At 31.8% G+C, this 27,562-nt stretch overlaps 4 protein-coding genes across 10 annotated transcripts; 3 read left to right on the top strand and 1 right to left on the bottom strand.

The window, feature by feature from the left end:
- Window positions 1-6,339: 6,339 nt before the first annotated feature.
- LOC110666450 (ADP-ribosylation factor-like protein 8a) lies at window positions 6,340-11,938 on the top strand. 4 transcript variants are annotated; one of them, XM_058150224.1, is made up of 8 exons: window positions 6,340-6,604; window positions 6,714-6,759; window positions 9,483-9,532; window positions 9,673-9,754; window positions 9,875-9,907; window positions 10,105-10,226; window positions 11,322-11,483; window positions 11,647-11,938. In XM_058150224.1, the coding sequence occupies exons 3-8, from the start codon at window positions 9,501-9,503 to the stop codon at window positions 11,762-11,764; spliced, it is 549 nt and encodes a 182-aa protein (XP_058006207.1). In that variant the 5' UTR covers window positions 6,340-6,604; window positions 6,714-6,759; window positions 9,483-9,500; the 3' UTR covers window positions 11,765-11,938. The 4 variants fall into 4 exon arrangements, with proteins under 4 accessions (XP_058006207.1, XP_021682627.1, XP_021682625.1 ...); XM_021826935.2 differs by lacking the exon at window positions 9,483-9,532; XM_021826933.2 differs by lacking the exon at window positions 6,714-6,759.
- Window positions 11,939-15,745: 3,807 nt separating this feature from the next.
- LOC110666453 (uncharacterized) lies at window positions 15,746-16,635 on the top strand. Its single transcript, XM_021826939.2, is given in 1 exon segment — window positions 15,746-16,635. A coding segment is annotated over 1 exon segment (504 nt). The 5' UTR covers window positions 15,746-15,980; the 3' UTR covers window positions 16,485-16,635.
- A 1,376-nt stretch (window positions 16,636-18,011) lies between these two features.
- Window positions 18,012-23,296, bottom strand: LOC110666451 (telomere repeat-binding factor 2). 3 transcript variants are annotated; one of them, XM_021826937.2, is made up of 8 exons: window positions 23,123-23,296; window positions 22,897-22,956; window positions 22,248-22,429; window positions 21,723-21,937; window positions 20,458-20,542; window positions 19,982-20,065; window positions 18,926-19,305; window positions 18,012-18,334 (listed from the first exon to the last, which is right to left on the bottom strand). In XM_021826937.2, the coding sequence occupies exons 3-7, from the start codon at window positions 22,395-22,397 to the stop codon at window positions 18,928-18,930; spliced, it is 912 nt and encodes a 303-aa protein (XP_021682629.1). In that variant the 5' UTR covers window positions 22,398-22,429; window positions 22,897-22,956; window positions 23,123-23,296; the 3' UTR covers window positions 18,012-18,334; window positions 18,926-18,927. The 3 variants fall into 3 exon arrangements, with proteins under 3 accessions (XP_021682629.1, XP_021682630.1, XP_021682628.1); XM_021826938.2 differs by lacking the exon at window positions 22,897-22,956 and having other exon boundaries at window positions 22,248-22,451; XM_021826936.2 differs by lacking the exon at window positions 22,897-22,956 and having other exon boundaries at window positions 23,123-23,295.
- A 323-nt stretch (window positions 23,297-23,619) lies between these two features.
- LOC110666455 (NADH dehydrogenase [ubiquinone] iron-sulfur protein 4, mitochondrial) lies at window positions 23,620-27,426 on the top strand. Of its 2 annotated transcripts, XM_021826944.2 has the most exons (5): window positions 23,622-23,873; window positions 24,460-24,548; window positions 25,070-25,199; window positions 25,879-25,908; window positions 27,183-27,426. In XM_021826944.2, the coding sequence occupies exons 1-5, from the start codon at window positions 23,715-23,717 to the stop codon at window positions 27,381-27,383; spliced, it is 609 nt and encodes a 202-aa protein (XP_021682636.2). In that variant the 5' UTR covers window positions 23,622-23,714; the 3' UTR covers window positions 27,384-27,426. The 2 variants fall into 2 exon arrangements, with proteins under 2 accessions (XP_021682635.2, XP_021682636.2); XM_021826943.2 differs by lacking the exons at window positions 25,879-25,908; window positions 27,183-27,426 and adding an exon at window positions 25,355-25,745 and having other exon boundaries at window positions 23,620-23,873.
- Window positions 27,427-27,562: the final 136 nt, after the last annotated feature.

Here is a 27,562-nt window from a genome sequence, read left to right on the forward strand (position 1 = left end):
GTCACTGAGGCGGCTGGGCGGAGGAAGAAGGCTGTCCCGGCTCACCTGACAATTTTTATTACAATCATTTAATAAATTTGACTCAATACAAACAAAGAAAAAGACCAATACGTCCTAAGTCGTGCTGAAAATCCGACAGAGTCTCCCCTATACCTAGGACCTACCCAACCTGCAAAAGGGCTCAAAACACACTTCTATATCCACAATCCATATATCCACAACTCAATCACATCACACAGCCCCTCCTGGGCCCATCAAATCAATCATTCATCACAATATGTAAAATTTCAATTTAGTCCTTATAATTGATCATTTTTGCAAAAACTGCTCAAATAAGCTCTAAAAATTATAAAACTCTGCCCCGCGGTCCTTAGAAATATTACTAAGCTATTGCAAAAAGAATCGTAATTTTCTAAGCTACCACGAATATTTTATGGATTTTCAATCCTATTTAAGCACTAGAAAATTACGAAAAAGAAAGGTTCGGGTTTACCTTTGCCGATTCCGACTTCGGGAACGCGCTCGGGATGCCTGACAATGGTGGGGTAACCAAAACCTCGATCCAATTCGGAGACTTTTCCGGTGGTGATGCAATGCAGTAGGAAATTCACAGATCCGGACAACTGTCGAATTTCCCGCGAATTGAGGATACCTACACGAAGCCCAATAATAATATATAAAAAATCAGGGGTGTTACAATATATATATATATATATATATATATATATATATATATATATATATATATATATATATATAATGTACTTTTTTTATTTAATATTAGAGTTTAGTTCTAAAACTCACATCAGTCACATATAAATATTAATAATTAAAAAAAATAGAGAAAAAAACTAAAAACCAAGATTAATATGCAGTTAACTTTTTTAATTTTTTTATACAGCAATTTTTAAAATTAAAAAAAAAAATTACTTAATACAATCAAAATATTAAAAAAAAAAATGAAATACTAATCAAATAGAGTAAAATTCTGAAACTTTTTTCAAGCTTTAGCTGTATCATACATAAATAGACAGATAATTGTTTGTTATAAAAGTGGATGGGCAATATATAGAACTTAAAATCTCATATTAAAGCTCCTTCCGCTGTCCATGGAATCGTCTCCTACTCAACATCCAGCCCAGCGGAAACTTCCCAACTTGTCTGTTCGTCTAGTGCGGTAACACATCAACTTTGTCTTCTACTTTCTCTTTCCCCTTTTCCTTTGTCTTTTTTTCTTCTTGTTTGGGTTTCGTCCATTTCAGTGAGGGTTTATACTCTCTTTTGTTAATTCTCTTCTAATTTTCCTAAAGAAAATTTTTATATTTAAAAAGAGAAAGTAGGCCAAATCACATAAAGCATTGGATCAATTTACTCAACATGTAATCTACTTTCATGATAATCGGTGTTTCTTTAACATCAAAGTGACTTAGACAATTAGCTTGTAGACCTTCTCAAAGATTGATTCGACCTACTTGAAGTTTAATAAAACTTATTTATACCCTATTTCTTTTTAGGACTCACCGTATGTTTACTAAGTTTTGATAGTTTTGATGGCTTACTGGTCATTAATTTGATTTTTTTTTTTAAGTTATGTAAACATTGAGTGTATTAAGAATACCAAAAATCAGTTTATTTGAAAATTTAAATATAATTTCTTGTCTTGTACTCTCTTTGAAAAATTTTTCAATTATTTTTTTAACTTAAATGATTAAATCATGTTGTTTTAGCATAATATTATTTATTTGTAGAGTTTTAACACATAATAGTAAAATACCATATTAAAAAATAATTTAATTAATATAAATGAGAGCACTTCTTTATTAATTAAGGTTTAAATCCATTAAAAAAATTAAATACTTTAAAATTACAAATAAATTATAATATATAAATACAAATGAGGAGTAAGATTAAAATATTCTTAATTTTTTATAATATTTATAATATTAATTAAAAATTCTAATGCCATATAAATTTTAATAATTTATATTTAATAATAGAAAATTTTCTAGTATAATTTTATTTGAACATTAAAAAATAATACTTTCTATTTCAATTAGATAGTAATTCTAAACTTATAACCTTAAAATAAGTAGATTCTTTTTATATTCTTTACAATATTGAAATATTTAATTTTAAAAATTGCAATTAAGCTAATATTAAAAAAAAAAAACACGTTCAACAATTTTGATGATGCTTTCTTAAAAAGAATTATATTATTTTATTTATCATTTTTAATTTTTTTAGGTTGATATGTCAATTAAAGTGAAAGAAAAATATTAAATTAATTAATAAAATATATTTACGATAAGAACATAAAAAAATAAAATATTAAAATTATGATATTTAAAAAAATTCAAAAATCTTATATAATGATATCAATAATAATATAAAAAAATAAATAATATAACGTAATTTAAACATTTTGGCATATGCTTTTTTTTTTTAATTTCTATTATTTTTATTTATTTTTTTGGTCATATGTCATTGATTTATGCTTATGTTATACGTGAAAGCAACATTAATATTTTAATTTTTTTTTCATATGTCATTAAAAAATAAATTCGAATAATTAACTAAATGTGAAAGAAAAATACTAAATTAAATTACTTTAATTTACACGCTTAAGAAGATAAAATAATAATAAAATATTAAAATCATGATATTTAAAAAACATAACATAAAATCTTATATCAATTATATTAATAATAATATAAGAAATAAATAATATACTATTTTATAATTATATTTAGTAAATATTTTTTTTATATTTTTTAGAGAATCAAAATATTAATTGTAATATTTAAAACTATAATAAAATAGTTTAAAAAGCTTTTTTAAAAGAGGAAAAGATTTATGTCATTACTAATAATAAGTGTAGTCAAATTATTTGATACTAAATATGTTAATATGTAATAATTATTTAAATTATTTGATACACGTGTATTGCACGTGCATAAAATGGCTTGTAATTTTAAATATAGATACGGAAATTATAACTTTAAAATTTTTTATTTTTGTTTTGTATTTAGATCAGTGACAGATCTAAAAAATTTATCAGTTCAATAATGCACAATATATATATATATATATATATATAATAAATAATTTACTTTGTATAATGAGAGCAAAGCTAAGTAATTAAGATTTGTGTAAATAAAAATAATTATATATACATATAAATAAAACTTAGAATAAATCACTAACTATTAGGGTTGAGTATTCGATTTGAATCAAATCGAATTGAATTATCAAAATTGAATTAATCAAATTACTATATTTTAGAAATTGAATCGAATCGAAATGAATGAAAAATCAAACCGAATCAAACTGCTCTATTTCGGTTCAATTCGGTTTGAAATCAATTTTTTAATTTGGATGAATTTTTTAATTTGGATGAATTTTTAAATTTGGATGAATTTTTAAATTTAGACTTAATTTTCAAGTTATTTAGTCTGATTTTGACATTGGTTTGAACCTAATAACTATTATTCAATGAAATTAAATAATTAATATATATATATATATATAATTACATATAATTCATAAATTTCCTATAAAAATAAATCAGTTTAAAAATTAATAAAATAATTCAGTTCGATTTGGCTCAACTGATTTTTTTCTCTAAAATTAAACCGAACTGAAATAATCGAAATTCTTAAAATGTAAAACCGAACCAAACGAAATTATTTTAAAAATAGAACCAAATTATCGAATTAAGATAATTCGATTTAGTTTATTAAGCTCAAATCGAATAATGCTCACCCTACTATTTGTACACAATGAGAACAATTCAAGCAATTAAGCGGGGTAAATTTATAATGTGACTAGTGAGAATAATTTAAGTAATTAAATTAAGACAAAGAGAAATAATTGAATGTGGACAAAAACAAGTAATTAAGTTGGACAAATTTGTAGAAAAACAAATTTTACACAAAATGTCCTCAAATCGGAATAGGAAAAAAAATTCAAGCCTTTGTGGCTGTCATTTGCTCTCCCCTCTCTCTGAAGAAAAAGCTTTCTTTTAAATATTGTCCAGGGAAGTTCCGACCACTTTGGCCATTGATCCACCCTCCCCATCCGCCTCTTTTTTTAAATTGTTTTGTTTTATTTTTTTCAGTTTTCCTTTTGCTCGTTTAATTTTTTTTTCAGTCTCTAATATTGGAGCTCTAATACCCCTTTTTGGATGGAGATTTTGTTGGATTTATATGAGGCTGTTTTATTTATTCTAGGTGCTCCCTTCTATTGTTGGTGGTGATGCTTCTTAGAGAAGATTGTCGGCTGGCCATATTGGAAGTATTGGTGACGATGAGATCTGATGTATATATACAATGATTTCTCTCACCATAATCAATTGAAACGGTTGTATGAACATTAGTTTCACCGGATAAAAGTTCTTGAATGTGCCAAGCTTTTCATACTTCGTCCGGCATTGTCTAAGTCCCTGTTCTTATTTGGTGTGTTGCCGCAAATCTCCTCTGTTTCTGTGGGATTGCAAGTGTTAGAAACAGGGGAGACCCTTGGTCTGCATGTGGAGCTTATGCTCTCCCTTTGAGGTTGATGCGTGATCTCCTTGTATAGTTGTGTTTCTCTGTCTAGTTTATCTCTTGAACGCCAATGAGATTCTGCTGCGGAAGGAGGAGTTCCAACGGCTGCTATTGAAGATGGAGAACAGGTTATACCCGTTTAGTCTAGGACTCCATATTGTTAGGGTTTGATTCCTCTTTTCCTGGACTTAGATTATGCAGTAATGTTTATTTTTAATGGTCTTGGCCTTGTAAAAGTATTTCATCTAATGAAATATTCTGATAAAAAACAAAAACCTTTACACAAAATTTTTACAAATCAATAGGTCAGTTTCTCCGCTCCCCCATATTGGATCCAATCCTGGTTTGGATATTGGGATTATAATTGAAATTAAAATTTTAGGAGATAATAATATTATTATAGTAATAACAATTAGTAGTCAATTAAATTAAATTTAGTTATTGAAGTAATTAATACTAAATTATTACAATTTTATTTTACTTTTAATTAAAGATCATATATATTTTATCCTCCTCAACGGATGAAATGAGATAGAAAATGTTCATTTTCCCTTAATCAATGGTATCGGATTTGATCTTCAGGTATGGAGCACTTTTAAAACTTTAGAACGAGCGTTTTGCTCCTTTTCTGCTGCTCGAAGTAAATTCAAATTAGTCAGGTCAATGAATTTTGGATATTTCTATAAAAAATGATGATATATATTTTTTAAAATTTTTCATGTGTTTAAATGGATAATTCTAAATAAAATTATATTTTAAATTTTTAAACCATCATCATTATTTTATTAGTTATATACTTTATATTTTTTTCTATTATTTATAGATATTTATTAGCTTAGACTAAACCATCTTCCAATAGCAATGCATACATTAGTTTAGGACTCGTTTATTTTTCATCAAATATTTTATAATTTATAATTATTTTAATTATATAAAATAAAATATTAAAAATTAGATTAATTGATTATATTATAGTTTCTATTTTTATGTAGATAATTTTTACAATAAATTATTAATTAATAAAATAATTTACTACGTAAAAATGATAATATAATTTTTTAAACTTTTTTTTGTTAATGTTAATCAAATTAATATTTAATCTCTTTATTTTAGTAAAATTAATTAATTAGTCTTTCTAATTAATTTGTCAAAAATATGTTTTTTTAAAATATCAATTTTTTTCAAAATATAAGACTACTTAATTAATTTTACTATTTATAAACTATGTATACAAAATTAAATAATAATATTTTTAAAATACAGTTATTAATTAATTAATTTTATTAAAATAAAATTATTAAATAATAACTTAATTAGTATTATATTTATTATCTTATAAAAAATTTAATGAATAAATTAAATAGTTTAATAGAAGTAAAATATAAAGATTTAGTAATATATTATTTAAAATATAAAAATTAAATAATTTATTTTATTGAATAAATTAAATAATAATATTTTTAAAATATAGTAATTAATTAATTAATTTTATTAAAATAAAATTATTAAATAGTAGCTTAACTAAGATTATTTTTATTGTCTAATTAAAAATTTGATAAATAAATTAGATAATTTAAATAATTTAATAGAAGTAAGATAGGGACTTAGTAATATATTATTTAAAATATAAGAATTAAATAATTTATTTTATTAAAATATAAAAATTAAATAATATTTTTTTTAATATTTTCCCATAATGTGTTAATAATAACAAAATTTAAGGGGCATATGGTAAATTATTCCTCTTGCAATGTCCAATTATAGCCAGCTGTAAAATTTTAATTTCTAAAAGGAGACGGTTGATCATTGGATTTTGTACAGTCGCTGTTGAACGAATACGGTAAATATCAGTAGCGAGAGAGCCAGCCAAACGGAATGGAGGAAGAGCGTTCTTCACACACAGGTCAAATTCAAAGGTAGAGAGATAGAGGGAGAGGCGAGACGTCCCTCCGTTTCTTTAATTTTTTTTTATTGCAAAATAAAAGATTTGCTAGATCTCTATTCTGATATCTCTGAGCATCGATGGGTTTTTGGGAAGCTTTTCTCAATTGGCTTCGCAGGTTAGCTCCGCTCTCGCTATTTATATGTAAACTTTGCAAATTTTGATATCAATTATATTATTCTATTTGTTCATTTGTTAATTTAATTATGTGTTTCGGATTGGTGAAGGCAATGGCTGTGGTGAGATTTTGTGATTGCATCCGGTACTTGAGATGTAAATTCTACTGGCATATCTGTTTGGCTTCTTTTCCTGTGCATTTTCTTTTCCATTTCCTTCACTTTCTCTCCGGCACCGATGTACTGAACGTCTGAATGAGAAGGCTAACATTTTTCATTTTAAACCACTGGCATGTCTGCAGCATTTAGATAATTTTATTTTCCTTTGTAAAAGTAGGCATGGTTGTGTTGGCGGATACTCCTTGCCTGAAAATTTTATGGTTTTCAAAACTGTGAATATTGAAGTTGGGATGTTGAAATGAAGATGAGAAATCGGAGCATATATTAATGATTCTTTGGAGTGTAGGAGAGAATAGATGCTGTGGATTCATTAGCCATGGTTGCCAGAAACTGACAGAATCTTCTAGGCTTTTGCTTGACTGTTAGTTGTCTTCCTTGCCTCATCCGTTTGTTTTTAATTTGTTTCTTCTAGTTTTTGTGGCTTGCTGAGATTTCAGATCTGTTGCTTGTTTTCTTTCAGTTGGTTAGTTAGCATGTTTTCATTGTTGTTTCTTTGTGCTATTCTGGTGGTTTTGTAGAAGCTTAGCTCCTGATCTTTTTTTTTTTTACTCCCTTCTTTCTTTCTCTAATTTTTTTTTAATGAAAAATCTTTATTTTTTAAAAAGGAAAACTTAACACAGAAATGTTCATATTGTAAATGATATTTGTGAATGCCAAATCAGGATATTGCATATTGTAAATGATGAGCTTGAGAATTGATGATTTTATGCCTTTTGATCATGACATATTGACATGTTTGCACAAATGTGATTGAGTTGAAGCGTCACATAAACAGTATGTTCTGTCACTAAGCCTGCTAACTGGTGAATACTGGCCTGACTTTTGTGCTATACTATAGAATGTCTGGATCATTGGTTGGTGCTGAACGTGTGCCTGCATTAGAGTAAACTTAAAAAACCATTTCATTCATTGTTTTGCCCTTAGGAAAGGTGGACTTTGCATGCTCATTTAGGTTTTGGACTACTTTGGATGAACTGAGTGGCGCGAGTTGTGATGTGCTGAAATTATGTTGGCATTCACGGTTTTGAGGATTTGAACTGAACCGAAAAACCATACTAAACCGATAAGAATCAAACCAAACTTATTTTGTTGCTTTGGTTTGGTTCTTTTTCTTCACTAAGAGCCGAACCATAACTATGCCGAAATCGAACTGGAATTATACCGAATCGAGAACCAATTTTATACATTTTTTTTATAATTTTTAGATGTATTATATATTTTCAGTATAATTATATATTTACAAGTAAATATGAACTATATACAATATAATATTATTTTTCATTTGTCTATTTTTTCATAATAAATTTAGTTATAATACAATACAATAAATCATCCTGTAATTATTTATTATAAATGTAATATTATATTATATTATATTATATTATATTATATATATACTTAATCTATAATTATATTTGTTTCTTAAAGTTAAAGATTACGTAATTGATAAATGGCTAAAAGGTATATTATTTAATATACTTGTTATACCATATTATACAATATGCTTAATCATAAAATATATATGTAACTTATAGTTAAAAATTATATAATATAGATATACCTAAAAGATATATTATATGATATAAAGGGTAGCAACAACTTAAAAGTTTAAATGCTAATTTAATTATGATTTTTATGGAGAAAAGTATAAAATTGTTTGAAAATCAAGAACTGAACCAGAACTAAATCGAACTAGAACCGGAACAATGAAGAACTGAACTAGATTGTATCAAAATTTCTGTTTGGTTCCGGTTCCTAGGTAGACTCTGAACCGGAATCAGAACTGCACACCCCTATTGGCATTCATGTGTTGTAATATGTCACTGGAATACATGGAAAATTCAGCTGGTACACAATACAAATTTGACACTATTTTTCAAGATTTTGGTGGTTAGATGTGGAACTGTTTGGAAACAATGCACTGCCACTGCATTATTTCTAGAGAAATTGATGTTAGTTCAGACTTCAAACTTGACAATAAAAAATTGATAGTGCCCAGTACTGACAGCCTTGTGAAGGAAAAATAAAAGTTTGATTTTAAATTATGTGCAGTAGGACTTGCCTTTTTGATGACTGTGTTGGGATGGCATATCTGGAATGTCTGTGTCTCTTTAATTTCTTCTAGTGAATACCTGTTCTACCATACACACACAGAGAAATTGAATTGTAGCACTAATGATTGAATTTTTATTTCATCTTGTCAAGAAATTGAATGAGAAAATTCAGTGAAGAGAATGCATTGCAAAGTATGCTGACCTTGCATTAGTCAATTTTCATTTCTGAACTCTATAAATCTTGACTCTATTGCATTTTTCCATGGGGTGCATATAAAAATGTTACTTCTCTAATTCTAATTTCCCTTTTATTTTGTTTAGTTTAATTACATTTCATAAATTTGTTTTTCATTAAGATAGTTCACTAGTTGCACCCCCTCTTCCCCGCTCCCCCCTCAAAAAAAAAAAAGCAACTGCATACTGTGTTCTCCAAAGAGTTACAATTTGATATCAATTTCAGGCATGAGTTTATACTATGCTAAGTACTCATTATATTTGGTTTCTCAATTGCATTAATTATATTAGTCGCCAATGTGGCTATTGAACACCAAGCTGCTTGTTTTTGTTCATAACACTTCTCTGAGATTTGGCTATTACTGAGGGTATTTATGGAAAGTAAGAAGTGGACATTTTAATTCCTTGATAGGCTTACATAACCAGACAGATGCTTGCCTTGATTAAGAATTTCATGCAGAGGTATTTGTTTGTATCTGGCTGGAAGCCAGACAGTTAGGAGAATCCTTTCAAATTTTACTTGTTTTATTAGTTGCATTTATTGTTGACCTTTGAAGATGTCCTTCACATGCCTAGCTCACTTTCTTGTATATGGACTTCAGCCTCTTTTTCAAGCAGGAGATGGAGCTGTCTTTGATTGGACTTCAGAATGCTGGAAAGACTTCTCTTGTAAATGTTGTTGCAGTAAGTATATTATTGCTTGTATCAGATATTTCTCTTATTATTGCTTGTATCAGATATTTCTCTCCCTCTGTTACCTTCTTGTGTTGATCTAATGGAACTGGCTTCTTGGCTTGTTTCTAGACTGGTGGATATAGTGAAGATATGATTCCTACGGTAAGTTATATTTCAGAGGAGTTTTCCATTTATGTGAATTATCTTTCTAGAAGATTTATCATTGCATCTTGCAAATAGGCATATTCTCAGAGTCATTGGTTCTTTTTTCCTCTTCTATCTAATTTCTATATTTGTTTTTATTTCTTGGGTACATATTATGTTTACTTAGTAGTGTGTCATTGTCATTTCTTCTTCAGGTAGGATTCAACATGAAAAAAGTAACAAAGGGGAATGTCACAATAAAGTTATGGGATCTTGGGGGTCAACCTAGATTCCGCAGTATGTGGGAGCGGTATTGTCGTGCAGTTTCTGCCATTGTGTATGGAACTACTCTACCTAAATTCACTCGTATAAAGTTTATAATTCATGTCATTTTTAGCATAATTTATGTTTATTGTATTTCTATAGGACAGAAATCTACAGATTTGAGGATTTGTTGTTTCTTTTTAAAGGTTGATGGAACTCAGTTTCCCTCTTTGGTCTTTCTGGTGATTTCCATCTCTTTGTTAAGGAGCGTGTCTTCTCCAAACAATCAAACAACAACTAAGCCTTAATCCTAAACTAGTTGGGGTCGGGAGCCTGGCTTCTCCAAGTATAGTTAATTTGGGCAAGTTAAAAAAAAAAAAAAAAAAAAAAAAAAAAAAATAAAAAAAAAAAAAGTTTTACTGGAATTTTAAGATATCTTCGCTAAAACACAATGGCAAATACTTCATTAATGGGAGAAAAATGCTTCATTTTCCCTCTCATATGTGGAAAGCTACCAAATTGGTTAGTAATTAGGATTACTTGTATCTCCAATTTGGAACTTATGTTTATAAACTGGAGGAAAAGACTCAACGCTGGAGGTTTATTGAATTCCCTGGATTGAGCTCTTCCCACTCTAATCACTGAACTTCCCACCAACTGTAAAATTTTTTGACCAGTATATTGAGCAAAAGTTTTGTTATAAGAACTATGTCTTAACAAGGTATAACATATATGTTCAATAGTTGTGTAATTTTAGAATCTTATTCACCAGTTGTGTAATTTTAGAATCTTAGGATGAAGTGAATGCCATGACTAGGAGATGGGTTTCCAGTCTCAGATAACAGGTTGAAGAAATTTCAGCTTCCAGCTTGCTTTGTGGTTGTTAAGGATCAATATTTCATTTGACACAAATTCGTATATGTTATATTGTTTCTCTTGCTTCAATTAGATAATTTAAAATTGGACCAGTTATCCCAGATGAATTCTCATGTCTAGATTAAATCCTTAGTTGAATCAGATGTTCTGTATAATGGACATGGCTTTCCTGTTCATCTGAAGTTGTAGTTATGTATGTTATTATTTGTCGGTCAAATTTGGCTGTTGTTTGCTCAGGCTATTTCTTAATTGGATGATGACTAATGAGGTTTAATTTTGTTTATTGCTGCAGTTATGTGGTTGATGCTGCTGATCCTGATAATCTGAGCATCTCAAAAAGCGAACTTCATGATTTGTTAAGCAAACCATCATTGATTGGGATCCCATTGTTGGTGCTAGGGAACAAGATTGACAAACCAGGAGCTCTGTCAAAGCAGGCTTTGACTGATGCAATGTATGACATATTCAACTTGAATGTTTTGAAAAAAAAAAAATACAAAATACACACCTATTCAGTGAATGTTACTCCATTTTTTTGTTGCCAATGTTAATACATTTGTTGCTGATCTTAGAGATGTTCATTGTTCTGATCCTGAAAATGACCTTGTGTGTTGCAGGGATTTGAAGTCGATTACTGATAGAGAAGTTTGCTGCTTCATGATCTCTTGCAAGAACTCAACCAACATAGATTCTGTTATTGATTGGCTTGTAAAGCACTCAAAGTCGAAGAGCTAAGTTGTTTTGTGTGTTGTAATTTAATGGCCCATGTGATGGCCATTGATTCTGAGTTTTGCTCATCTAACTTCCTATCGCTATTGTTTAATTAGTCTTCCTTTCTTCTGAGCTGTTTTGTACTGTATATTAGATGATACTCTTTCTATTCAAGCATGCCTGGGTATTCATGTCTTCCTTTCGCTCTGTGAATCAAGTTTCACTCTTCTCACTTGTATTTCTTGTTTTTGTTCGTTTTTGCTTGTAGGGATTTCTCCAGTTTCCAATCCCTGAGAGAGTAAGTGAAATCAAAATAAAACTAATTCTAATTCTAATAATAATAATAATAATAATAATCAATTTTAATGTTAAACCGTTGATTAAATCAACCAATGGCCTTGAATAACAACACGTCATTTTGCCGAGTTTTTAATCAACAATACAAGAAGTCCTTGTTTTAACGCATAAATGATAGGTCGTTCATTAAGGCATGGCTGATTTCTCCAAATCCCTCCCTGTTAGAACCAGGTGGAGAAAAGTCATGCAATGAGAAATAAAACTAGATTACTTGTTCAAGAATACAAGCAAAAGGAAAGAACTAATTTTCATAAAACTTTTATTCTGCTTGCTAGAGTTCAAGTAATTAGAATGCTTTGTGCTTTTGCATATTTTAAAATTTTTATATTTTATTAAATGAATGTCAAAAGTGAATTTCTGAATGGTTATATAAATGAGATGGTATATGTAGCACAACCCTTTGATTTTGAAAGTTTGGAGCGTCCAAATAATGTTTTCAAATGTTGAGTGATCATGAACATGCAGTACGGTACTTGATTTCACTAGAAATCAAAACCCTCAGCTGTCAAAGAAAACCATGGATGTGACTCATAGCATTGATCCTAACCTGAAGGAAGGAGAGTAAGTTCTTGTGGTTTTTGTTTGAATTTATTGGCTCGAGGGGTAGGGTTTTGTTGTATTTAAAGCTGAGTATTTAGTTCAAACCGAATTAAACCGTCAAAATCGAATTAATCAAATTACTATATTTTAGAAATTAAATCGAATCGAAATGTATAAAAATCGAATCGACTTTCTTAATTCGATTTGGTCCAAACTAATAAGTTTTTGGGCTTTGGTTGGTTTTTTTTATATTTAGTCTTCATTTTCAAGTTATTTGGTTTGATTTTTACATTTATTTAAATGTAATAACTATTAATCAATGAAATTAAATAATTATTACATATAAAAATACATATAATATATAAATTCCTATAAAATAAAGCAATTTAAAAATTAATAAAAGAATTCAGTTTCGTTTGATTTAACTAATTTTTTTCTCTAAAATCAAACCAAACTAAAAATAACCAACTGAAATTCTTAAAATGTAAAATTGAATCGAACCAAATTATCTTAAAAACTAAATTAAATTATTGAATTAGGATGATTCGGTTAGATTTATTTAGTTCAAACTAAATGAGCTCACTCCTAGTTGTGTTGAACAAAGAGGGATTTGTAATTTTAATAAAAGTAAAGTCAAGGACAAAATCATTCAATTTTGACAATATAAAAATCAAACAATGACTAATAGTAAAATATAGGACTAAATAATAATTTTTTTAAATAATTAGATTAGAAATTATTTTATTAAAAAACCAAATTTTCAAGTACTAATTATATTAAATAGCAAAGTTAACGAAATTTAAATTTAAGAATTATATTATTATTAAAAAAATAGGGGCTAATTTGTGAATTTTGATATATCATACGACTTAATTGTAATTTTATTTTATTTTTTAGGGAAAATTATAAAAAAGTACTATGTGATTTCACTCATTTTCACTTTACGGTCTATGGTTCACTTTGTGACAAAGTGGTACCTTGAGGTTTGCACTGTTAGCAAAAAATGACTTTTCGTCTTCTCTCTGTTAAAAGATATTGACGTGAAACAGAAAAGTACTGATATATAAGAGAAATCTATTAATATTTAATAAAAAAAGTGAAAATTACAAAAAAATACTATGTAGTTTCACTTATTTTCACTTCAGGGTCCATGGTTCATTTTATGACAAAATGATACCCTGAGGTTAACATTGTTAGCAAATCAAATGAATTACTTAACTTATGAAAATAACTGAAATATGAGATCCTTCACTTTTGAAATGCTATGAAAAAGTTTATGCATATTTTATTTGAAAAGCTCAATTTTGCAGTTCTAGTATTCTATGATGCCCAAGTCTCTAGGTCAGAAGAATTTGATACGGCATTTAGAAGTGCAATGGACTTGAAGGGGCAACTTCAGTCATGAACTCCTCAAGGCAGTGTTGATGGAAGTTTGCGCCCAAAGTGAAGAAAGGTATAGATTACCTCGTAAAAGGGAGGAACAAGTGGCTAGTCAATCAAGAGCATTGGTTCAATTTGGCAGTGTTGATGAAAGTTGCGCCCAAAGTGAAGAAAGGTATCGACTACCTCGTAAAAGGAAGGAACAGGTGGCTAGTCAATCAAGAGCATTGGTTCAATTTAGCCGCTCTAGCAACAAAATTATTACTCTTATCTAAATTATCAATAATACTAATCCAATAACTCACCTGTGAGTTTATTCTATATCAATCATCTTTTATAGTGATTTTGAAAGTGAAGATGTAAACTCCAAGTTCAAAAATTTATTGACAATGATTTCGAAAATCAGGTCTTCATGCAAAACTTCACATCATCATACCTCACTTGTGAAATTACTATGCCTAAAATGAATAAAATCTCTTTATTGAATGAAACATCTTAGCAGTATGTAAATTATTTTTTCTATTATTAAAAATAATTAAAAAATATTATTTTAACACCATATTAGCGAAAATTGATAGCGTCAAACAAAATATTGTGTTTGCTAATAGAGTGAGGTTACCACAAAATAAATCATAGACCCTGAAGTAAAAAAGAGTGAAACCACAATATACTTCTTTTATAATTTTCACTTTTTTTTTTTAATTTCATATCAGTAGATGTCTTTTTTACATTGGTACTTTTTCATTCAACGTTATAGTTTAGGTGCACTTGTGTGGTTTATACATCTTAGCAATGTTACAGTACTTTTTTTCTGGCTTGCCGTGCACTTGTGTGGTCTGGAGAGGCTTACTTGTCTTATAGTTTAGGTGCTTTATCCTGCTTTGTCTGGTTCAATAATATCGCGTATCCTAGTGAGTTTTACGAGCCTATTGGACCAGAAGCTTCTCAAGCTCAAGCTTTTACTTTTCTAGTGAGAGATCAACGTCTTGGGGCTAACGTGGGATCCGCTCAAGGACCTACCAGGTCAGGTAAATATTTAATGCGTTCGCCTACCGGAGAAGTTATTTTTGGAGGAGAAACTATGTGTTTTTGGGATTTGCGTGCTCCTTGGTTAGAATCTCTAAGAGGTCCAATGGTTTGGGACTTAAGTAGGTTGAAAAAAGACATACAACCTTGGCAAGAACGCCGTTCTGCGGAATATATGACACATGCGCCTTTAGGTTCGTTAAATTCTGTAGGTGGCGTAGCTACTGAGATCAATGCAGTTAATTATGTCTTTCCTAGAAGTTGGTTAGCTACCTCTCATTTTGTTCTAGGGTTGTTCCTATTCGTAGGTCATTTATGGCATGCGGGAAGGGCTCATGCAGCTGTAGCAGGATTTAAAAAAAGAATTAATCATGATTTTGAACCTGTTCTTTCCATGACTCCTCTTAACTAACTGAGACAAGAGATCCAATATTTAAAGTAGAAATTAATTTTATTCTACAATACATATTGATTGGGTTGATCAGGTCATACTTAAAAAGTATTTCTTTTTCTTTTTTTTATTTTCAACTCATTTAGATCTAATTTTTTTTTTTTTTTTTTTTTGCTCGGCTATCCCACTTAGCCAAGCCATTTATCTTTTAACAGATAAATGATGAAAAATCATCTTTGCTAATAGTGTGAATCTTAAGATACTATTTCATTATAAAGTAAATAATAAACCTTGAAACAAAAAGTAAGTGAAACTAAGGGATATTTTTTTTCTTAATTTCCCCTGTTTTTTTATATTGGGCAGTCATAAGTTTTGTGAAACCACATTAAAATCCAATCCAACAAAATGAAAAGAGCGAAATATCAAAACGCAACCTGTCTAGAACCGTAGCTAAGCTTCTCTGAATCTCTGGTCCATCTGCTGCTTCCAACATGTCTTCCATACAAACCCAATATACCCTCAGAATATCTCCACAGCAATACCAAAATGCGCTCCAAATCCCTCACCAGATTCTTCACCTTTTCTGCAAAACCCATCTTTCGATCTCTCTGCACTGCTTCTGCAACCTCCTCCGCCTCCGGGAATCGAACCCCGCAACTTGAGCGCATTGCCGACGAGCTCCTCAACCTCACCAAGCTCGAGAGGCACGACTATGCTATTCTTTTCCGTCACAAAATGAGCCTCCATTGATATGGCCCCGCTCTTTCTGGTACCGTTTTATCAGGCCCAGCTGCCCCTGGATCCGCGATGGCGGAGGGCAAGCCGGCGGCAGAGAAGACGGCGTACAACATTAAGCTGGAGAAGTTCGATGCTGCGGCAAAGATCAAGATTATAAAAGAAGTTAGGACCTTTACAGATTTGGGTTTAAAGGAGGCTAAGGATTTAGTGGAGAAAGTGCCTGTGATTTTGAAGAAGGGGATCACTAAAGAGGAGGGCAATCCCATTCTTGAAAAGCTCAAAGAATTGGGAGCTACTGTGGTACTGGAATGAATATCTCCCTCTTTTGCTTTTTTGGGTTGTCTGTAATTTTTTGTTCTGATGTAGAATACTACAATCTTTGGCATAATTGATAAATGGAAATCATTATTGGAGTACTTACTTGACAAGGTGGATTAATGGTTTTCCTGGAATTTTTTTTCCCTGTTGCTAAGGTTGTCAATGTTGAGGTGTTTGAATTTTTTTTTTTTTTTTGATACATATCTTCACGATTAGCTTTGAGATTTGGCATTGACTATCATGAGAAGAAACTCTGTACGAGTTTAAGGGGCTAGTTGTTCATGTGATACAGATGATTTTCTTTTTGAAATGATATCATCTTGATTCTTGAACTTCTTTCTACTTGATGCATCGTAGCAGCGTGTCGTTAGAGTCTATATGAGTTTATTTTGGCATGTAGACTAGCAAATACCATGTTTCTGAACCGAGGCTTTGGAGAAGCAAGAGACAAAGAAAACATTACCTTGAATGTAAATGACAATGCAATTAATTATCCTAACTTAGGATAAACCTGTAAGGATCCATGTCCAAATTTCCAATGTGCTGGTCTTACTCTCATTACCAAATCTAAGACACCATCTTCAACATTTGTTTATAGTGTTAGGTTTGCCTGAAGAGTAAAATCTCCATGACTTAAGACTAAGAGGCAATTCTCCTTTTATCATCTTTCTCTGAATTGAGTGAGTTCATCATGTAAGGGATGAAACTGTGCATGATATCATTTTCTCTTTTGTGTTTGTGATAAATTCTACATTTGCTGATGTAATTCTTTTTTTTAATGGTTATCAATGTATGCACATGTTGTTGTAACTATAAATATAATTGAAACACATAAAACTAGCGATGCCCTTGTTTCTTGTTCTTCTTGTTCGTACTACTTAAGGCATAGGGTTGCTGGAACATCATCAATGCAAGGAGCAAACGGACCATGTTACCATTGGGAAATTGCAAGTAATGTTTTAAAACAGAGTTAATGAAAAAAAATGATCAATATAATCGACATCAATGAGTGAACTATTATTGTTGTTTAAAACAGAGAAATAGTTCGTTGCAACACAGAAATAGGCCGTTTAAGGATTGCAGCGATGGATGAACTTTTTACCATCAAATTTAAGCAAAATTGAACTGTGGCCCTTTTACGAATGGTCTATTATGAATCTCTGCGTAGGCACTGAGCAGAAGCATAGGGCTTAATAGCCGATTGTTGCTGGTGCCAATTTGGGCTATTTTCTCCCGTTCTGCTTGAAGAGCCACTGGAGTGCTTGAAAGACGTCCATAAAACGTCTTAGATATGCAGTCTCCCAGATATGATGTGCGTAAAACTTTTCACACTTGAAGAATATCTGTTAAAATAATTCCTCTTTTCACTGCCTTGGCCAGAGTTTCTTAATTTTCTGTTCATCATAGTCACTCCAATTCTGAAACGGAATCGCAACCTATAATGAGCAACATCGAGCCATCCACAAGTGCGCACACAAACAAACAAAGACTGGGAGAGGGGGAGATAGGGAGATACAGTACTTAAAATAACTCTTAAAATGGATTGACTAACCATAAAAAATACAAGCATCAATTCATCTTACAGCCAATCTAGAGTCCTATTTCTGATTCTTTTACCGCTATCCACTCTTCAACTCATCATAAAGTTTCAAGTTCAAAAAAACCAATATGTTCCCAGCCAAAGGAACACATCTTCATGGTTTAATATTTGCATTTGCGAGTTTTTACAAGACTAAACCACCTTTACAGTTAAGGACACAATAGAAGTTTCATACAGCTGCACCAATATGATGAAAATTCCAATGCATCTTTCATGCCCACATCCATTTGACAAACTTAAGTCACTGCAAAAGTTTGCAAAAATACAAATAAGGTTAACAACAATAACAAACACAAATAGGGACAAATTTAATAGGTTCATAACTATTGCACTATCTGATTAAGTTTTGCTATATTCCCTCCCAAATCGCAAACCCCATATTTATGAGAGGAGAAAATGAGAAACTATTGTAGGCTATACCAAAGCACTGGCTAAACGTGAAAAGTTTGAATAGGATAAAATGGGAAATTATTCTAGGAACAAGCATATTATACTCTTCCTATAACTCGATCTTCCACAATTTCACATCAAAGGATGGTGAAAAGGTTGGATTTGCCAGAGAAAAATTAGGACAGAAGTAGAATTACCCATATTGTTGGATGAAATTTTATGAATTTCAGCACTTACACTTGGAATTAAAAAAATAGAAAATAAAGCATAAGCTGAGAAAATGATAACGAACATAAAATCATTCAGAACTCGGAGTCAAGACTCGGGCCTCTCAAATGTCCAACAAGTCAGCTGAATTTTCATTTTGTGGGGCTCACATAAAGGAAAGAACAATGAAAACAATTTCTAATTTTAATACTTCTCTACAGCTTATGGTAAAATATACCTTTAGGAAGACTTGCTGAGAACAGCATTTAATAGATGGCATGTCCTATACTTGAATGCCTTGACTGCTGCTTTGGCAAAAACTTGTGCTGCTTCCGCTTCAGCTTCTGCTGCTTCAGCCTCCCTTGCTGCCTCTTCAGCTTCTGCAATTGCAGCTTCTGCCTCTGCAACTGCCTTTGCAGCAGCTGCAGCAGCCTCTAGGGCAGTCATGTCCCTAATCTTTGATAGCTCTTGATCAACCTGGGATTTAGTCAGGATTTTGGTGTCACTCTTCACTGATTTTGAAGAATCCTTCTGTTTTCCCTCTACAAGTAAGTGGAGAGAGTTTCTTCTTCCTTCAGAAACTGCTGGACTAGGTGCAATCCTGTACTTGTGCTTTACCTGTCATTTGTGAAAAGCAAACACTCAAACAAAACAAGATGATACGTTCATTACATGATCATATGTCACTTTCTTTCTCATAAAATTTTTTCAGTTTTATGGGCCCAACCACACCTGTCTCTTCAAAAATCCTTCCCACATTATGAATGTGCCATTGAGACCACAACAGCTGGCCAACTGAATTTTTAAATGTTTTCTATCCACAACATTTTTATAACCATTTTCTGATAATATCTTCCAGAAAAATCTGTGAAAGATAATGGCCAACTATTTTCGCCACAATTTCACTGTCATGTACCATAGGCTTAAAAAAGGGGGAATTAATAGTTACTTTGCAGGCAGCAGATATTATTTCAATTAGCTTTAAGAGGTCAAACCATGTTCACATTTGATGCCACTAAAGACAGAAAAGTTTAAATATATAGGAAATCAGTTCAGAAATAACGAGTGCAAGCAGATATTTAAGGCGTAGAGGTTGTACCCAGGGTACTATAGTAGTAGAATAATAGAGCAAGAAGAAAAGAATCAGTAGAATTATAGATGTATGCTACTGATTTTCTCAGAAAAAAAAAGGTAAATTAAGTTTCTACCAAGGACACTTGTTCTTAGACTACAAATTTGACTCCGAAAAGAAAGACTATTTTCAAACCATGATAGAGCTGCAACATCAGATTACCTTGACCAACTTTCCATTTGCAGTCAGAAGCTTTAATTTTCCTGCCAATAACTTCCTGAGGTTTGAGGGTGCCCGGCATTTCTCCTACAAATTTAAAAGCTGGCAAGGTCAAAATCAGTTTGATCACTGAACATATTAGCATGTGCAAAAAAGAAACAGCAGTTCTGATTTTATTTTATTTTATTCTAAACTGCACACACTACTATTTTCTCATGGATATAGTTCACTTTAAATTCAAGAAAAAAAAAATCTATGGTTTGCAATATTTTTGTTGATTATTGATAGGACTAGGGAGGACGGAAAGGAGGCCCTGAGAGACCAAGCAAGCACAGGCATGAGAGGGAGACACAGAGAGAGAGCAAAGAAGAGAAGAGAACATCTTCAAAATACGTAAGCACGTAGTTCCACTTTCTTTAGTATTTCATCCTACAGATTACAAACAAACAACTTCTCTAAATTAGAACTAAAAGACATACCTCTATGTACAAGGCAATTGAAGCCCTGTCAGAACCACTTGGCTCCTTCAATGTTGTAATAGCATCTAATATTAGATTATCCAATCTACAACCACAAAATTTGTCTCAATCATCAATCAAATCTAGCTAAAAAAGGACAGCGTGATTTCCAATACAAAGATATAATGACCTTGAACAACCAAAATCTCCCACCTTATTTTTCAAAACAGGATGCAGGAAATTGTAGCTTTCTTTCTCTGAATGTATAAATCTTTTGTAGATCATAACAACCTAGGTTTTCAGTTGTTACCAACTTTAATAACATTCTAATTGATGTCATGGATGGCATTTTCTACATAAGCAAAATATACTATTTCACCAATCACCATTTAACAAGAATATCTTCATTCAAAACGTCTTCTAAAAATATAGTCATTTATATGATCTATAGAACCTAATCATCATATCAAATGAAACAAAGGCCAAGTGGGGCATCAAAGAGATTGGAGGAAGAGAAAGTGGCAGGGAAAAAACAAGTCACAAGAAGCAGATAACATTTTGTCAGACAGAATTGTTTGTATCCCAGATTAGAATATAAGGTGTTTCACCAGCTGTGCTAGGGATTAGGGAATCTAAAAAGGCATCCACAAGGTTATCTGGTTGACATATACTGCTCTCACAAGTAATCATGCTTATGCTACCTTTTTTACTGCTTTTGATTCGGTTGTTGAATTCATGAAACTCATGTCTCAGTCTATCATGTAAACTTAAGAATAGCCTAGAAAAGCTATGAGAACATCATGTAAGAGGACTTATGGGCAAAACTTTAAATTTATTGTGGAATTAATGTGCTCCTTATCGTGCCATGAAGAGAAGAGAAACAACTGAAAGATATTGCACCAACCAATGAGAACACAAAAATGAAAGTGTCTCATACCCAAACCAGTTTACAATAATTTTTTTTTTCTCCATTCACCTTCATCTACGAACATATTTCATGCTGAGATTCTTTTCATTAATGACAGCCCGTTTATGGATTGTTGGCCACATAATTGGATCCTTCTTTCCTTTACAGGCTTGGGAAGGGCTAACCCACTCCCCAGCTAGTCCATGTAAAATTACAACCACAACTTGGCTGCACCTGTTAAAATATATGATATATAAACCATTTGACATAATTACTTAAGATATGGAACAAAAATATCCTATGTCAAGCCACCATCAAAGATATTCATATTGAGTAAAATAACGAAGTGCAAATATCATGTCATCAGAAGAAATTTAACCTTGAAAGTAGTTCTTTTGAACCAACATTCCTTGGTGTTCCTCTAGAAATTGCTATAGGCTTAGCATCAACAATTTCTTCATTTCCCTGAACTATAACGCTCAAAGCCTTAGAATTATCATCTTGTTTAGGTGTCTGTGGACTCTTTTTAAGTGCAAGCTTAGCCTTCTGCCTGGACCCCCATATTGCTGTCACATTTATATTTCTCCATTTATCCTGTCCAGAATTAAACAACATGATTAGTAATCCTATATACTGTGCCATAATAATAATAATAATAGAGCTCTTTCTTTGTGTGTGTGTGTGTGTTTTAAAAACATTTAAACGAAAATGAGTGTGGCTAGGTTTTGAACCTTGAGCACCTAGAGACAAGCACTTGACCACTGGACTATTAGTCCAGTGGCCTTCTTTGCATGTATTAAGGATGCAGTAAACAGCACCCAAACACAATAATTCTTGGTATTTAACCAGGGATTTTTCCTTTTTCTGTAAATGAACAAACATGCTAAGGTTTTGATCATAAAACCTTCAAATCAACATTTGACCTTTGTCGCAGAATGGCACTAAACTCAGGGTCCACAAGTATTGTACGCCATTTGCCTGTCCCATGCTTAAGCACTCCAGCTTTAAGAGCTGCCTCTTCTTCTGCTGTCCACTTTTGCTTAGGAGCACCCATCAGAGGAGGTTCTACGTCGTCACAGCAAATATCTGCACAGTTGGATTCTGCCACCTTTTAGCACATACAGCCATATGAAGATAATCAAACACTAAATAGTACCTCAACCTTGGACACACTTCTATCAAAACAAACAACCAACAAGGAGCACTTAAATTAACATAAAATATGTAACAAGAAGACAGCAACGTAAACATTGAAATAAAAAAGGCCAAACAATTGCCTGTAGAGGCACGAAGAAATTCATTCAACATTGAATTTGCGGATGCATAGAGCATATAGAAGTAGACAAAATTAATTTGCTTATTCTATTAGTGCCAAAGTCGAAAACAATAGCCCTTCTTTAAGCTGCAATTAAGCAAAAGTATTTAAGCTCAATTTGATAAACCAGAAATTTTCTTCCAATACTCATTTCAACAATGAATTTTTAGAAATTATGCTCAGATTAGGTAAAATGAAGCCCGTCACATAAGAAAGATTGAATAAAAACGATTATCACATAGAACTAAGAAACCCAATAAGGCAAGAACTCCTGTTTCTGCATAGTTGGACCCGAATCCTGATTCAATTAAAATCAACCAAAATTTAGTGCAGATCACACAAGAAATGCATAAATTCAGCTGATAAATTGAAAAAACACAGAATCTGATCATCATTTAATTGCAGAAAAAAAAAACAACTGGAAAACCAATTCCTGAGAGGTTTTTGGTGTTAGCGGATGGTACCTGCTCAAAGCAACCAACGAGAAGTTGGAAGAGAATGCGAGAGGAGAGTAGAATTCACATGGAGATCATCCTCAAAATTTTTATTTCTGGGGTCTGCAGAGAGGAGAGTGAAAAAAAAGTACATAAATGTATGAACTTTTATTTTTGGCCGCGAAATGGAAACGTAAAATAATCGCATGCCATCGGTTCTTCCTCTGAAACTAGGTAACTATTTTTTTTTTCACTTCGGCCCCTAAATTTTGTAGAATTTTCCAAGAGTCCCAATATTACTGAACTGAAATCCAAATACACCCAAAATTGCTCAAAATAAATTAGGGCATTCCGACTCTGTTTTATTATTCGACCAGCATTTCATTGGTTGAATAATCGTTATAAATAACGTTGTACAATAATAATATAAATTAAAAGTTGGAAACATATTTGTTATATATTATAAAATAGAAGGGCATTTTTGCAAATTTCGAGACAAAGTCAACAAAAACTTCTTTTTAAAAAAAAGAAAAATTTACTGGTACGTTCTTCACCGCTGCGTCCCAGGACCAGGAAGCTAAACGGAGACGCACCCAATTTGCACTAGTCTTCTTGAGCCAAGATGGCGAGGTCTCTGCAACGAGTTTGGAGTTATGGTCGCTCCCTGGGCACACTGTCCAGGCCCTTCTCTGCGACAACGGACGCATTGGTGGAGGCGCAGGTCAAGCCCGGCGAGATCGGTATGGTCTCTGGGATCCCCGAAGAGCACCTTCGCAGGAGGGTAATGACCTTCTCTCCTTCTTATATTTAATTTGGCTCGCTTTCGGTGGATCATTCTTTTGTTGGTTCCTGAAGTTTACAGTTTAGGGATGAGTTGGATGCGTTTCTACTTCAGTTTTTAGGTGAATTTGATTGATTAAGGTTATAGAAGTTTTTCATTTCAATCTATAATATCTTTATTTAGTAGTTGGCCATTATGGGGTCTCATTTCAATCCATTAAGAACTTTTCAAACTCGGAGCTTATAGGAAAAAGAGTGAATTATGGTGTTTCCTTGTTCCACAAAGCTCTTAGATAATTCTTGAGGAAAGGTCTGGAAGATTTAGTGTAAGTTCCTTATATGGAAGGCAGGTTGCTATTGTTTTGTTTTGGGCCAAGCTAGTTCTTTACTGATTTTGAGAATATGATTTGCGCCATATATCTTTCACGCCAATCTGCATGTGTTGGCATGGCATATATGAACATCGAGGCCTGCTCTGGTCTTCCATCCTCACAAGCCGCTACCAGTGGATAGGCATTGCTTTTTTATCATGCTTTCTGCTTCCTTTTGTGATTTGATTACTATTTTAGTTCTGATGTTGATCCCAGGTGGTAATTTACTCACCAGCTAGAACTGCAACACAACAAGGATCTGGAAAAGTTGGAAGGTGGAAAATAAATTTTATGTCAACGCAAAAGTATGTTCTCATTTGGTTTTTTTAGCTCTTCCAAAGAATTTGCATGCATCCTTGTGTCTATGTTTTTCTGTGGGAGATCATGATTTTTCAAATGGGAATTTGTAGTGGCTAAGCGTATTTTCAAACTAGGAATTTTGCTGAATGATGATCTCTTTGCAGTGATGCTTGCAGATACTGACATTTCCCATGTTTATACTAAGCAAAAAAGGAAAACTTTTTTTGAATGTCAATAGAGCTTTCGAAAAGCTGAACATATTTTTTTTCTTATCATTCCACCATTGAGTATCCTGTGTATTTTTTTTTTTTTTGAAACAAGAGTATCCTGTATTTTGTGATACTTAGTAGTTCCTTTACCTTGTGCATACTTCATGAACTTCCAAGTAATTTTCTTAGGAAATTCATCTGATTACTACACCATTTAAGTGAGGGATTACAGAATTTTCAAGTGCTCAAGTATTTTGTGAAGATTGCTACCCTGAACTTGTGATTAACTTTTTTCTCTCTGATTAATATTTATGTAGGTGGGAAAATCCGTTGATGGGTTGGACATCCACAGGGGATCCATATGCCAATGTTGGTGATGCCGGACTCAGTTTTGACAGTGAAGAAGCTGCAAAGGCATTTGCTGAGCGACATGGTTGGGAATATGTGGTGAGTGTTAACTTTTTTTTGTTTTGTCCATTCTGATTTTTTGCAGTCCCGTCATTCCTCAGTTTTTTTTTTTTTTTATTTTTCTAATTTTTAGTTTCTTAGGATTTTGTTCTATCATGCTTCTTAATGATTTTACTAGTTTTGTCTTTCTTCAGGTTTTATGTCCCATTTTTTTCCTGTTTCAAATTACTACACAAACAAATATTATTGCTAGTTTGGGATTCCACAGACAGGAGGATAATGTGAGATGCAATTATGATGTTGTCCCTTTGTTGAAATGTTCTGTGATACTGCTCCTCTAGAAAAGGGAAGAGACGGTTTTTTTAATATCATCACCGTCTCTGGAACAATATTTATCCTTTTAATTTCCTAGCTTTTTTATTTTTTACCCTTGAAATTTTACAATTTTGATGAAAGTGTTGCTTAATTGTGAATGAGGTTCAGATTAGTTTTTGCATTATGATAAACAGTCAGCATTTTTTTTCTTCTGATTTTAGATTCCCTCACTTGTTAAATGAAAAGGCCAGTTGATTATGTTCCTTCTGATTCTTCTTGTTGTCATGGTTATTGTCATTGTGCATTATTTTACCCTTTTTTCTTTTCCCCCTCTTCCACCTCACACATATATGGGGTTGCATTTTACTTTCTTTTTGATAGTAATTCTTGAAATCATTTGCAGGTTAGAAAGCGTCACACGCCACTATTGAAGGTTTGAGATTCCTCTTTCACTATTTATACTTAATGTGTGCTAGCAGATTTTCATTTCTTCTAAGGGTAGTTCATCATAGTTTTTAATTGATGTGAGGTTATAGTACAGGTTGGGAATAAGACTGAATCCTTCAAACTTAAATATTTTTAATCTTAAAGATTGTATACAATTTCGGTTGATTATGGATCCAGGTCCTTCAAACTTGTAAGAATGAAACAGTTACATTATTGATTTTCCACCTTTTTTTGATTCCTTCTTCTATGAACTAAGACATTCTATGAGGATATAGGAATTGTTACAGTCCATTCTACCAATGCATTATTGATGAACCTTATGTTCATTGGATCATTTGACAGTAAATAGGATGGCAACGGGTCGGGTTTTTACGGGTACCCGATTCGACCGATCCCTAATAGGACAAGTTTGGGTATTATATAATCGGGTTCGAGACGGGTTTAAGTTTGAAAAATAATACCAGTAGCGAGTTCAGATCGGGTTCGGGTTTTACATATTGGGTATCTGTTATCCGAAACTGTTTACATAAATACTTGATTAAATATAAAATATATATTTTTATAGTAATATTTATAAATTTTTATATATTTTATTTTATATAAAATAGAATTTAAATATTTTATGAAATTATTAAATTTTAAAAATATAAATTATTAATTAAAATAATTTTTTATACAAAATATTAATTAAAATATATAAAATTAAACGGGTTCGGGTTTTTTTTTTTTGGATAATAATAATCGGGTTTGGGCAGTTGAGAATAAATTTTAAACGTGTTGGGGACGGGTTTGAGTTTTGATAATATTAATCGGATTCGGGTTCGGGTAGGGTGATTTTCGCTGATATCCTACCCATTGCTATCAAGGTTGTCTATCAATATGTTGGGTTCGTACTAATTGACTATGCTACTGAAATTCCATTCAAGGTACCAGGATGGTTGCATAATAATTGAAGGTGGTACAATGTATGCTCCAACATAATGGCCCATCTTACAGATCTAAAATCCCATTACTAATTCATTGCGAAAACTGTTCTGAAATGTAAAATCCAACTGTGATGTCATTATGAAAATCACGGAATTGTACTAAGTGCTTGAAGAACCTTTGATCGTTGGGCTGTTCGTTGACTTGATGCCTAAAGTGACAAGTCTTTATATACTGTTATTAACTACGCCTACACTCCCATTTCTTTAAGTACTTGCAAAAAGTTATATGTGTTATATCTCTTATCATTTGGAGCTTGTTTTATTCTGCTTTCAGGTCAAGTCATATGCAGATAATTTCAAATTTAAGGGTTTTCCCAAAATGAGGACAATTGATTGTATTTCTCGCCTGCTCTGTTTCGTGGTTCTACAAGACAAGTGCAAAATAGTTTGCAATTTTTTTCACTGCACATTTTCTGCATGTGGCAATAGTATTCTTTCTGTCAAAACCTTTGTCCCAATTGAACTCTTCTCATAATAAAAGGGATTAATAGTCTGCACTTTTGCAATTTTTCTTTTAATTTTTCTCTCGATACAAAGCTACTGTGAACTGATATTCCAGTCCTTGGATTATCGTTTGAAATTTTATGACAATTTTCTTTTATCTAACATCATGGAACTGCGGGAAAAGGATGGGGGAAATCAAGGATTCTACTA

This window comes from Hevea brasiliensis, chromosome 7, assembly GCF_030052815.1.
Source record: "Hevea brasiliensis isolate MT/VB/25A 57/8 chromosome 7, ASM3005281v1, whole genome shotgun sequence".
In the NCBI taxonomy this organism is placed as follows: domain Eukaryota; kingdom Viridiplantae; phylum Streptophyta; class Magnoliopsida; order Malpighiales; family Euphorbiaceae; genus Hevea; species Hevea brasiliensis.